At 51.9% G+C, this 12,339-nt stretch overlaps 1 protein-coding gene and 1 non-coding gene across 2 annotated transcripts; one reads left to right on the top strand and one right to left on the bottom strand.

The window, feature by feature from the left end:
• Positions 1-1,121: 1,121 nt before the first annotated feature.
• TBL2 (transducin beta like 2) lies at positions 1,122-7,356 on the bottom strand. The gene is made up of 7 exons (XM_049787863.1): positions 7,185-7,356; positions 5,346-5,479; positions 5,002-5,186; positions 4,265-4,416; positions 3,536-3,662; positions 2,168-2,320; positions 1,122-2,058 (listed from the first exon to the last, which is right to left on the bottom strand). The coding sequence occupies exons 1-7, from the start codon at positions 7,312-7,314 to the stop codon at positions 1,596-1,598; spliced, it is 1,344 nt and encodes a 447-aa protein (XP_049643820.1). The 5' UTR covers positions 7,315-7,356; the 3' UTR covers positions 1,122-1,595.
• Positions 2,758-2,861, top strand: LOC126031731 (U6 spliceosomal RNA). The gene has a single exon (XR_007503563.1). It is a non-coding gene; the product is annotated as a U6 spliceosomal RNA (small nuclear RNA).
• Positions 7,357-12,339: the final 4,983 nt, after the last annotated feature.

Below are 12,339 nucleotides of genomic sequence, written 5' to 3'. Positions count from 1 at the left end.
AGGACAGTGGTGAGGGCATTTGCCTGGCATACGGCTGACCAGGATTTGAACTCCAGTACCCTATATGGTCCCCCCAGCCCTGTCAAGTGATTCCTGAGCACAGGGACAGGAGTAAGCCCTGAGCACTGATAGGTGTGGCTTCAAAACACAATACAAAGGACAAAGCCATATCCTGTAGGAGCTTGGTAGTTAGGGTGAGAACTATGGATTTTTCTCAGTGTGATGGGAGCCTGAGAAACTGTGGCTTCTGACTTTGGTCTTCACTACAAAGAACAGTAATTGGGCCAGGCTTGGGGATGGGGGCACAGAGAGCGTCACAAAATGACTGTGTTGTTGTAAGGGCTTGGGAAAACTGGTGTGTGTGTGCGCACGCACGCTAGTTTTAGGGCAAGGGGAAGAAGTTGCTTTCAGGTGGAGAAGCTTTGCCCAGATTCCTCTCCCTGAATTCCTCATTTCCCTTCTGGCCTGTGGTCAAACAGTCCTCAAATCCCTATGTTGGGGGTATGAGTGGATAAATACAATCTCATATCCACTTTATCCTTTCCACTGTTGGAGCAATGGAGACCTAGAAGGGAGCAGCGGGACACTCTTCCAGGTTTCCCAAGAGAAAACAACCACTTTTTGAACCAGCTTTTGAACCAGCTTGCTCTCCTCCAACTGGAGATATTCTGGAAGACCAGGTTCACCCTGAGACTGTCCCATGCCTTTTCACACAGCTGAAAACAGAACCTGATACAAACTGTGTGCTTTGGGGGCTAAAAAGACAGTACGCCCAGGTTTGATCCCCGGCATCCCAAATGGTTCATCCCCCATAGCCTGTCAGGAGTGATTCCTGAGTGCAGAGACAAGTTTAGCCCTGAGCACTTCCAGGTATAGCCCCAGAAGAAAGAAAATTGTGTGTGATTGACACCAGAAACTTCTCTGTCCTGCTGCTAATTTTGTCTCCACTACTGCTAGGCTTGTAATGCCACCAGCAATTGCAGGATATTGGACAACAGGTAAATAAATACCACATATCTCTCTCCTCTAAGTCTGGGGATTGGGCAGTTTCTACTCGAACCCTCACAACATCTTTGTATGGCGAGTACAGCAATGATTCTCCATTTCACAAATAAGCAAACTGAGGCACAAACCAAAGGCCTTCATTACTTTGTGACAGAGCTGGGCGCCCTGGCTGGCTGAACGTGAACCTCCCAGTCCTGAACCTGGGAAATCAACCTCCCTCCCAATTGCTGGCTGAGGTGCTCCCTTGGTTTGGCCTTCCCCAAACTGCTCTGGAGTGCCAGGGCCTTGGGTCCACAGGCCAAAAAGGCAGGTGACTGGTTGCTCTGCTACCTGGCAGTCTGGTCTCCTTGGTGGCCGTGTAAGCAGATTCCTTCCTTTGAGGCCCAGAAGAAAGGGAAGCAGCCAGGCAGGGCCAGAGATGACAGCGGGCCAAGAAGAGGAATCTAGGAATCTTCAGTGGAACCAAGGAGAGAGAAGCAGTTGCAGCAGCGCCAAGTAATCAAAAATGCTCCGTTCAACGAGGTTCCTGGGAAGGCCCAGTAAGATGGGCAGCAGTCTGTGCCTCTTCTCACCCAGCCCGGCGTGGGGCATCACTTCTTCAGGACCCCCAGTTTCTTTAGTGCTTCCTGGGCCTGGCTCAGCTGTTGCTGCAGCCGTTGGCGGGTGCTCTCGCTGGCTGCCTTAGTCAGCAGCCCCTGCATCTCCTCCGCCACGGCCCGCAGGCTGGGCGTGTTGTGCAGGAGCCTGACAGCACGGTCCCCACAGGAGGCCAGCAAGCGGCCACTGATGTCAAACGTCATGTCCGCAATGCGCTCGCTGTGGACATCCTCAAAGCGCTCCTCCTCCTCACCGCGCCTTGTGTTGTAGAGGCGGATGGTGGTGCCACAGGCCAAGGCCAGGACGTGGGCATCGGGGGAGAGGGCCAGGCGGCAGGGCCCAGCGCTGGCCTCGTCCAGGCGTCCTGTCCTCAGCACATAGGGATCCTGCTGCTTCTTGTACTCCACGTCGGTGTCCCACAGCTTCCACGTACCGTCCTTGGACACTGAGGCCATCCTACAGTGGGGAAAATCCTGGCTCTAGGGCTCACCCGTAGACGGGTGCTTGGAGGGGTGGGGTGCTGAGGATGGAGTCAAGGGATTGGGGGCCCAGAGGACTCACTCACCTGCGAGAGTCATTGGAGAAGGCGAAGAAGTGGACGGCAGCCGAGTGGCCCTTGAGCTCAAAAGCTCGGACCACCTCTTGGAACTCGCCTTTTTTCCCAAAGCAGACTTCCCAAACCTTGACATCTGGGGTGAAGCCACAGGAAGCCACAAACCTGTGGAAAAACCACAGCTCCTGTCAAAGTTTCTAAGAGCCCCAGCTTCCTGCAAAACTAACACTATGGTAGGGCTGGAGCCAAAGAACAGCAGGGAGGGCTTTTGCCTTGTGTGCTGCCCTCCCTAGCATCCCAACTGGTTCCCCAAGCACTGCCAAGAGTAATTTCTGAGTACAGAGGCAGGAGGAAACTCTGTTGGGTGTGTTTGTTTCCCCAAACAAACCAAGCCACAACCCACTAAAGCTCTGTCCTAAGAAAAGAAAGTTATCTTAGGGCCAGAGAGATAACATAGTGAAGGGGTCACCCCATAAGGGCTTTAGGGATCAAACATGGTGCTGCTGGTGACTGAATTGGGTGTCATGCAAGGCAAGCACCTGAACCCCTGTAATATGTCTCCAACCACGTAGTTTCCTCTTTTGTTTAGATGCCACACATATGTGCTTGCTTCGGCAGCACATATACTAACATTGGAATGATACAGAGATTAGCATGGCCCCTGCGAAAGGATGATATGCAAATTCGTGAAGCATTCCATATTTTTGGAAAAAAAAAAAAAAAGCCACACACGTTCATCTCAGGGTAATATGTGGTGCCAGGGATGAAACTGGGATTGGCCACACACAGGACAAGTTCCCTTATTGCGGATTCTCTCCTGCCCCACATCACCATCTTTTGGTTTTGTTTTTTGTTTTTTTTTGGGCCACACCCGGTGGTGCTCAGGGGTCACTCCTGGCTGTCTGCTCAGAAATAGCTCCTGGCAGGCACGGGGGACCATATGGGACACCGGGATTCGGACCAACCACCTTTGGTTCTGAATTGGCTGCTTGCAAGGCAAACACTGCTGTGCTATCTCTCTGGGCCCTGGTTTTGTTTTTTATGTCTGGACCATATCTGGTGGTGCGTAGGGGTTAGTTACTCTTGGCTCTGTACTCAGGAATTATTCCTGGAAGTACTTGGGGACCCTATAGGATGCTGGGGATTGGACCTGGGCAAGCGTCCTCTCCACTATTCTATGGCTCCAACCCTGCCACACTACCTTTCTGAGCACTTTTTCCTTTTTCACACAACCAATTAGCACTTCTGTGTGACCCAGGAAAATACAGAGGATCCCAGCCTGATCTTTGGAAGTCGAAAGAAGCAACCGAACAAGCGACCTGCTACAGATAAGCCCCATATCACATGCCCCAGCCCCTTCCAGAGGCCTTGGGGTTTCACCTGCTGCATGGTGAGATGGCAGCATGGGAGTTGTTCATCTGGTTGGTGTTGATGGTCGATAGCACATGGCCTTTCAGGTTCCAGATGAGGATGGTTGTGTCACTGGATGCAGTCATGATGAACTTCCCTGTGGTCAAGCAGGGCCATGAGTTGAGGGGCAAGATTGTCCTGACCACGCCTCAATTTTCAGGAAGATACAGGTGAAGGCCCCAAGCCAGGTCACAGCCATACAGGGACAGACTAGGTTTGAACCTGCACTTCTGCCTTGTCTGCTGGGACTGCCAGAGGAATTCCAAAGCACTTTTATCACACTGGGATAGAATATAGTTTAGACTTTGGTGGGGGGGGGAGAGGTATTTGCTTTGGGGCCTCATCCAGTGGTGCTCAGGATCACTCCTATCAGGCTCAGGTTTCATATGAGGTGCCAGAAATAGAAACCAGGTTGGCCATATGGAAGGCAAATGCCTACCTGTTGTTCTCTCTCTCCGGCCCCTTACATAGCACACTTTTCTCACACTTTTGGGGTGGATATTTGGGGCATGCCCAGCAGGGTTACCCAGCTCACTCCTGGTGGTGCTTAGGGGATCCTATCTGGTGTCACTTGCAAATCAAATGCCATACTCTCTCTCCTGTTCCTAGACCTCTGATCCAGCACTGGCTCACAAGTATAAGACAAAGAGCCATTTCTTCTCTCCTTAGGCAAGACAACCCCCCCCCCCCCAGTCCTACCTGTGTCAGCGATGCCGATGTTGACAATGGGGGCCTTGTGCTTCTTTGGGAAGTCTTCTGGGGCGGCCGTGAAGGTGTAGCCCCCATCCTCGCGTTTGGCCATCTTGAAAACCCGAAGGGTGTCACCACTGGCCAGCCAGACAATGAAGGCTCTGAAGACCAGGGGCAGAAACATACTCATACACTCGGACACAGGCCTTGGAGGGAGGGCCAGGGTTTCGGTTCAATTCTGAAAACAATCGAGGCCCGCCATCACAGGAACTAGAGACATGAGGAGAGCAGGGAGGGCACTGGCCTGGGTTCAGTTCCACAATATTCCATTAGATCCCGAGCCCCGCCAGGAGCGATTCCTGAGTGCAGAGCCAGAAGCAAGCTCTGAGCACTGGGAAATATGACCCCCAAACCAAAAAAAGTTCCTGCACCTGCCAGCCCTCAAAACTCTTCAGAGACTCCCCCCTTCCCCCCCACCCCCCCGCTGATAGGCCTTCCCCCACTGATAGGCCTTCCCAAACATGGGCCCTGTGAGCTTCTCTCTAGGTGTTCAACCTACTGTAGCTTCTAAGACCAACCAGAGGCCAGGCAGTGGGTAGGCCCAAGGAACAGCTGACACTCCCAGCGCTGCCAGGCCCCCTCCAAGCTCTAAGGGTGCTCTTTTCCTGCCACCCCATCATATAATCACTGTCCCCTACCCACCCAGGTGCAGCAGGGTAGAAGCCTGGAGTGCCCTCCTGTCCCACCTGCAATCAGGGCTGAAGCGCACCAGGGTTGCATGGTCCAGCTCCACATTGGCTCGCATGCTACGGTGCTCCCGCTGTAGGAAGTCTTTGGTGCTCCAGATGCGTACCGTCCGGTCATCAGCACAAGTAGCCAAGTACTTGCCATTGCTGCTGAAGTCCATGCAAGAGATGTTCCCGCTGTGGCTCTAGGGATAGGGGTGCAGGAAGTGTGAACAGGACCCCCTAACTAGCAGCCATGCCCCTCTCGCTGCTGGTTTCTGCCAGCAGCATCGAGCGAGAGGCGAGCACTGAGTGTCGGCAGGGAGCAATCGGGCACGGATAAGCTCTGGTGGACACTTCCCTACCTTCAGTGCTGCAGCCAGCAGGTGGTGGGTGAAGTTGTGTTGCTGCGGCTTCTTTTTGCGAATCCGCTGCTGCTGCAGTTTCTGTTTCTTGGAAGCCGCAGACTTGGTCACTGGCCCCCCATTTGCTTTCTGGTCTAGAAGAAAGGACATCATCATCCAGGCTTCTCCTCCCTCTTGACTGACCCGATAGTGGGCCAGAGGCTTGGGGAAAGCCGGAGACAGCAACACAACTGATGGAACCAGGACTGGAGCCATAGAATGTTGCTTGGCTTGCAAGTGGCTGACCCTGGTTCAACATGAACATGGAGTTCAATTTCTTTTTTTTTTTTTTCCCTTTGCTTTTGGGCCACACCCAGCAGCCCTCAGGAGTTACTCCTGGCTCTGGCAGGTTCGGGGGAACACATGGGATGCCGGGGATCAAAGCTCGGTCTGCCACATGCAAGGTGAATGCCCTACCTGCTGTGCTTTTGCTCTAGTCCCTGGAGTTCAAATTTCTGAGTGCAGAGCCAGGAATAACCCCTGAGCATTGCCAAATGTAGGCCCCCTCAAAAACCAAAACTTCCCAAACTCTTGAGGCAGATCTCCGCTACTAGGCAGTCAGAATGAAACTGCTAGCTTGCTGATCACCCCTCTGGGACCTTCCACACACCTCCAGACAAGCACCCGCTTAGAGATGGTGCTGGCAGAATAGCCCGATACCCTTGGACATTCGGAGACAACCAATCACATGTTCCAGGCTTCAATTGCTCTGGGACTTAAAGACCAGCAGGTTTTGTTGAATACCATCTACAATGGACAATCAGAATCCCCAGAACAGAATCTCAAAGTCTCAGAAAAACTCTTGGGCACAGAGATGAAGTGTTTCAAGCGCCCACCCACTGCCAGTTCCTCCTGTGCCTAACAGCTCAGGATCTGCCTAAGCACCAGTTGGCAAGGACCAGAGAGCTGGGCGCTCAATTCCTAGGTGCTCAGTTCCTGCAGAATTAGAAGGGAGAGTGTCACTGGCCTTGTTGTCACTCACACACATACCCCACACACACCCCAATCCTAGTAAAGGCAATGTCAGGTCTCTTGGCCTTCATTCACTTTTGCCATTTGCCAAGAAATCTTTCTTTGCTTGGCTTCCATAGTAAACTCTTTCAAGCCTATTATTTCCAGAACAACTGCCTGAGTTCTCCATTCCCATTTCCTTGATCCATCTCTGAAGGACATAACAAAGGAGAAAGGCCCATGCAAGGACTCCGGGTTCGAGGTCCAGCACCCACACACCATCCCAGCACCTTTGGGGGCGGCGACTTCGAGGCAGTGAACCAGGTGCAAGCAATATCCTTAAGCGGACCACGCCCACCTCTGGGTTTCCAGTTTCCAAAGCACGGACCTGGTCCCCGAAACCTGAAACCGATCACCCCTCTCTTTGCACGGGATCCTTCCACCGCCGGGAGTAGGCTTCCAAAAAGCAAAGACCCCCGTGGGGTGACAGGAGGCCGGCAGACACGCGATCCACGGGGCGGCAGATTTGGGGGGGCTACACGGATCATGCCCCATCCTCGGAAAACCGGGCAGTAGGAGGCTTTCTTTCCAGGCACCTCCAGGCACCTCGTGGCCGCCCGAGGGGGGAACTGAGGTCTCAGTGACCCTGGATCAGCCTCGGCGTGGGAACCAGCGTCTAATTCGTCCCGCGGGGCGACACTTCCCAGCCCAGAGACGACAGACACATACGAGGTCCGGGAAGGGGGCTCCCAGGCTCAGCCCCCCGCAGGCCCGAGCTGCAGCAAGACCAGGAGTTGGGGTGCCCCCCTCGCGGGTCGCCCCTGCCCGCCCACCCCCGATCTCACTGACCGGCGGGCCGGCTGCACTTCTCCTCCTCGGTGCGCAGCCAGCCCCGCGCCACGGCCGCCGTGGCCATGAGGGCCAACAGCCCGACCAACAGGGACAGCCCCATCAGCTCCGGCATCTGCGGCAGCTCCATGCTGGCCCGCCCGCTGCCAACTCAGCCTCCGACTCCGCGGGCACCCGCACGTCTGTCTCCGCGGGGCCGCGCACGCGCGGACGGTTAGGGAGGCCTAGGGGCGGGGCCTGGCCGTTAGTGTCCTCGGTGGGCGGGGCCTAGCCGTTGGGCGTCGTGGCGGTGGTCGTGGCCTGCCCGTTGGTGCCGCTCGAGGGGCGGGGTCTGGCCGGCAAGCACGTCGATGGGCGGGGCTTGAACTTCTGCACTGCTCGAGGGGCGGAGCTTGGCCGTTAGGCTTCCAACTGCCTTGTCTGGGCCTCGACCCTGCTGCGGGGAGGACACTTGCCTTGTACTAAGCCCACTGAGGTTAGATCCCCGGCAACCTCTATGGCCCCCCAAGGCCCGTCATGAGAGATCTCTAAACTCAGAGCCCGGAATAAGCCCTCAGCACCGCCGGATGTGACCCCAAACCCCCTTTACAAAAAAATAATAAAAATAAAAATAAAATAAATGGGGCCGGACAGATAGCATGGAGGTAAGACATTTGCCTTTCATGCAGAAGAACGGCGGTTCGAATCCCGGCATCCCATATGGCCCCCCCGAGCCTGCCAGGAGCGATTTCTGAGCGTAGAGCCAGGAGGAACCCCTGAGCGCTGCCGAGTGTGACCCAAAAACCAAAAGAGAGAGAGAGAGAGAGAGAGAGAGAGAGAGAGAGAGAGAGAGAGAGAGAGAGAGAGAGATTCTATGGTAATAATATCCAAAGACAGTAGAGATAAGGACCAGGAGAACCAGCCCATGGTACAAAGCTTCCCATAAATAGTATTGGGGTGCAGTTAGGGCAGAGAAGGGACCACTATGACAATTATAATTGGAAATGATCACTCTGGAAAAGAACTGGGTGCTGGAAGGAGATGAAATGATAGGCATGAAATTTCTCAGTAACAGTATTGCAAACCACAGTATGTAAAGGTGAAGGGAGAAAGTGAGAATGAGAGAGAAAAAGAGAGAAGAAAACTGAAGACAGGCAGGGGAGAGTGTGGGATAAAAACTGGGGACATAGGTGGCAGGATATGTGGACTTGTGAAGGGTGTTCCACATTGCATGACAAACTTAATCATGAGTAACTTTTGTATCTGTGGAAAAAATACTTATGAAGAACTTTGTGTTGTTTAAAGTCATTAAAGTCATGCAATTTGCTGTTTTGTGGTGGGACCTGGAGTGTCTCCTGCTGAGTGATGCTAGTCAGAGGGAGAGAGATGGACACAGACTGATCTTCTTCATATGTGGGATAAAAATAAACACAATTGGGCCCGGAGAGATAGCACAGCAGTGTTTGCCTTGCAAGCAGCCAATCCAGGACCAAAGGTGGTTGGTTCGAATCCCGGTGTCCCATATGGTCCCCCATGCCTGCCAGGAGCTATTTCTGAGCAGACAGCCAGGAGTAACCCCTGAACACCGCTGGGTGTGGCCCAAAAACCAAACACACACACACACACACACACACACACACAATTGTGGAACCACAAATGCCCAAAGACAGTAAAAACAACGAGCATGAAAATAGAAAATCAGTAGGAAACATGCCATCTGAAAAGACTGGGGTATATGACAATGCCTATGGTAGAGGGTAGTCTTTAGCCAGGAGGGGAGGAGGAAGTGCTGAAAGTGGGTAAAATATTATGTATGGAACACCATTGGCAACAGTATTGGAAGCCACAGTGCAAATACCCACCTATATAAGAAGAGTAGACTGATGGTTGGGCATGAAATGGGGGCATTGGTGAAGGAAGTAGAATGTAAGCCTGAAACTCAATCATGAATCTCACCCTGACTAAACGAAAAAACAATTAAATGAAAAATTTAAAAATAGGTTCCTGAATTTGGAAGTGGCCTGGGAAGTGGAAAGAAAATGAAAAAGATAAAAATGACATTTTTTTTTTTTGCAGGGCTTACTCCTGGCTCTGTGCTCAGAAATTACTCCTGGCAGGCTTATGGACCATATGAGTTTGCTGGGAATCAAACCCGAGATGGCTGCGTGTGAGGCAAATTATTGTATTAATTATATTAATAAGAGCCCTTGACTTGCATGGAATGGATGGATGAATTGTGCCTGCAGCCCCTATAGGTAAATGGGTCTGAGGGTATCAGGATAACGGCGAGGAAATGATCCACAGGCAGTCAGTAGAAGTCAGGTAGAAGTCCAGGAGCTTTATTAATAAGGCCCTATCCACCATGTGTGGCTTCTGAGCTAAACAAGCAGCCTCTGTCTCCATACTGTCTCTCTATCCTGATCTTCTAGCGGAGCTTCTGTTGCTGAATCTCTCTTTCACTCCTCCCCCAGGCAACCCCTCAAATTACCAACCAGACCCCTCCCAGCTATGAGAGAGTTTCCCTCTCCAGATGAGATAGCCAAAAAGTTGGGGGGAAGGGTAACACTGGCAGGCTTATGGACCATATGAGTTTGCTGGGAATCAAACCCAAGGCGGCTGCGTGCAAGGCAAAAGTGCTGCCCACTGTGTAATCACACTGGCCCCAAATAAGACAACTTTTACAGGAAGGTGGTAAAAGTGAACAGGGAAAAGTAGGGATCTAACCCAAACCAAACAAAAAATAGGATGGTCCCATCTACAATAACAAGATCCTCTCAAACTTCCCAGTGGTAGCAATTTTTGTTTGGTAAGTTTTTGATTTGGGGGCCATACCCAGTAGCTTACTGCTCAAAATTTACTCCTGGCAGGGATTGGGGGACCCTATTTAGTACCAGGGATTGAACCCCAGTCAATTACAGTTAGATGCAAGGCAAATGCTCTACCTCAGTACAATCAATCTCCAACCCCATCCATGCTCCACCCATGAATAACCAAACATCACCCCAGGGTGTCAAAACCAGGAAACTGGCTCTGATAACAATGTACAGAAGGACTGTGATAGTAAAGAAGGAGGGTGCGGCTGACTTGGATTGGATCCCTGGCACCTCATATAATCCTCCAGCACTGCCAGGGGTGATTCCTGAGTGAGGAGCCAGAAGTAAACCCTAAGCATCACCTAGATGTGGCCCCAAAAGAAAAACAAAACAAAATCTATGGGGCCGGAGAGATAGCATGGAGGTAAGGTGTTTGCCTTGCATGCAAAAGGACAGGACGGTGGTTCAAATCCCAGCATCCCATATGGTCCCCTGAGCCTGCCAGACGCGATTTCTGAGCATAGAGCCAGGAGTAACCCCTGAGCGCTGCTAGGTGTGACCCAAACAACAACAACAACAACAACAAAATCTACAGAGCATTCAGATTTTACCAGAAGGGAACTATTCCCAGGAGAGAGAGATTTGCAGTATAGTCCCTCCTGGCTGAGAAGGATGTTTCCAGAACAGTCCTACTGGGTGGGCCCACCTGAGCATCCAGAGCAGTGAGATCACCCATATCTAGATTTTAGAAGTTTCCACCCCACCAGAGTGTCTCCTTTGTGGAGCCTTCAGGAAACAGGCTGGTGAGGAGGCAGGACAGACAGACACACCCGCAATCTCTGCGGAGGAAACAGAGCCAGTCTGAGAACAAATGGAGGGGCCTTACTTCCTTCCCTTTTGTTCTGGTGTGGGGGGACTGGTGTTGACTGGGCTGTGGGCAGTGGGGTTGGGGGATGAGGAGGAGGTGCCCAGAGCACTCTGTTTGCTGAGAGCCAATAGGTCCTGCCATGAACTACTCTGTTCACCGAATCTAGAGGCAAAAGTTAGAGCTGGATTCCACCTCACTCACATACCCCAAGAAATAGTTCAGGGCCCGGAGAGATAGCACAGCGGTGTTTGCCTTGCAAGCAGCCGATCCAGGACCAAAGGTGGTTGGTTCAAATCCCGGTGTCCCATAGCGTCCCCCGTGCCTGCCAGGAGCTATTTCTGAGCAGACAGCCAGGAGTAACCCCTGAGCACCGCCGGGTGTGGCCCAAAAACCAAAAAAAAAGAAAAAGAAAAAGAAATAGTTCAGCAGGGAGAGCACTCGCCTTGCTTGTGGCAAACCTGGGTTCAATCCCCGATATCCCATATCCTCAAGCACCACCAGAACAAAACTAAACAAAAAGTTGCACTAGGGCCTGGAGTGATAGCACAGCAGTGGTAGGGCATTTGCCTCTCACGCGGCTGACCCAGGACAGACCTGGGTTAGATCCAAGGCATCCCATATGCTCCCCAGAGTCTGCCAGGAGCGATTTCTGGGCGCAGAGCCAGAAGTAACCTCTGAGTGCCTCCAGGTGTGACCCCCAAACAAACATACATAAATAAACCACAATGGTTTCTATAAAATAAAATTTAAAAAATTAAGTTGCAATGGAGGGGGAGTGTTGGATTACAACTGGCAATGGTCAGAGTTTATTCCTGGTGCTACACTTATGAGTTCTCTGGAGGTGCTCCAGAGACCATTTACAGTGGTGGAAATTCAAACCAGGGTCATTGCATACAAAGTAAATACTCCACTTCTTTTGGTTTGTTTTTGGGCTACAATTGGCAGTGCTCAGGGGTTATTTTTGGCTCGGCCATAGGCTTGAGGACCAACTGGGATGCCGGTGTTTGCACCAGGGTTGGCTGCATACAAGGCAAGCACTTTATCCACTGTACTAAATTTCCAGCCCCACACTCCACTTCCTATACCATCTCTCTGGCCCCACTTTTTTTTGGAGGGTTTGAATTTATGTGCCTCACCCACCTGTGCTCAGGGATTACTCCTGGCTCTGTGCTCAGGTCATCCCTGGAGGTACTTGGGGGCCCATAGCTGGAGCAGTAGTTGAATCCTGGTTGTGTACTTGCAAAGCAAGTATCTTACTATCTCTCCAGTTCCTTTTCTTTTATTTATATATTTTTATTTTTATTTATTTATTTTGGTTTTGGGGCCACACTCGGTGACGCTCAGGGGTTACTCCTGGCTATGTGCTTAGAAATTGCTCCTGGCTTAGAGGACCATATGGGATGCTGGAGGATCGAACCGAGGTCCACCATAGATTAGCGCTTGCAAGGCAGAAGTCTTACTGCTAGTGCCACCTCTCTGGCCCAATTTACTTATA

The sequence above is a fragment of the Suncus etruscus genome, chromosome 15 (genome assembly GCF_024139225.1).
Source record: "Suncus etruscus isolate mSunEtr1 chromosome 15, mSunEtr1.pri.cur, whole genome shotgun sequence".
NCBI lineage: Eukaryota > Metazoa > Chordata > Mammalia > Eulipotyphla > Soricidae > Suncus > Suncus etruscus.
The sequence above is the reverse complement of the archived record's forward strand: the minus strand, read 5'-3'. Positions and strand labels throughout refer to the sequence as shown.

Bases quoted from the DNA above. Each gene is read 5' to 3' on its own strand.
- TBL2 (XM_049787863.1), bottom strand. From the start codon at position 7,314: ATGGAGCTGCCGCAGATGCCGGAGCTGATGGGGCTGTCCCTGTTGGTC. The intron at 5,187-5,345 runs GTAGGGAAGTGT...CCCTATCCCTAG, and splicing joins TGCTGGCTGCAGCACTGAAG to AGCCACAGCGGGAACATCTC. The intron at 2,059-2,167 runs GTGAGTGAGTCC...TCCCCACTGTAG, and splicing joins TTCTCCAATGACTCTCGCAG to GATGGCCTCAGTGTCCAAGG.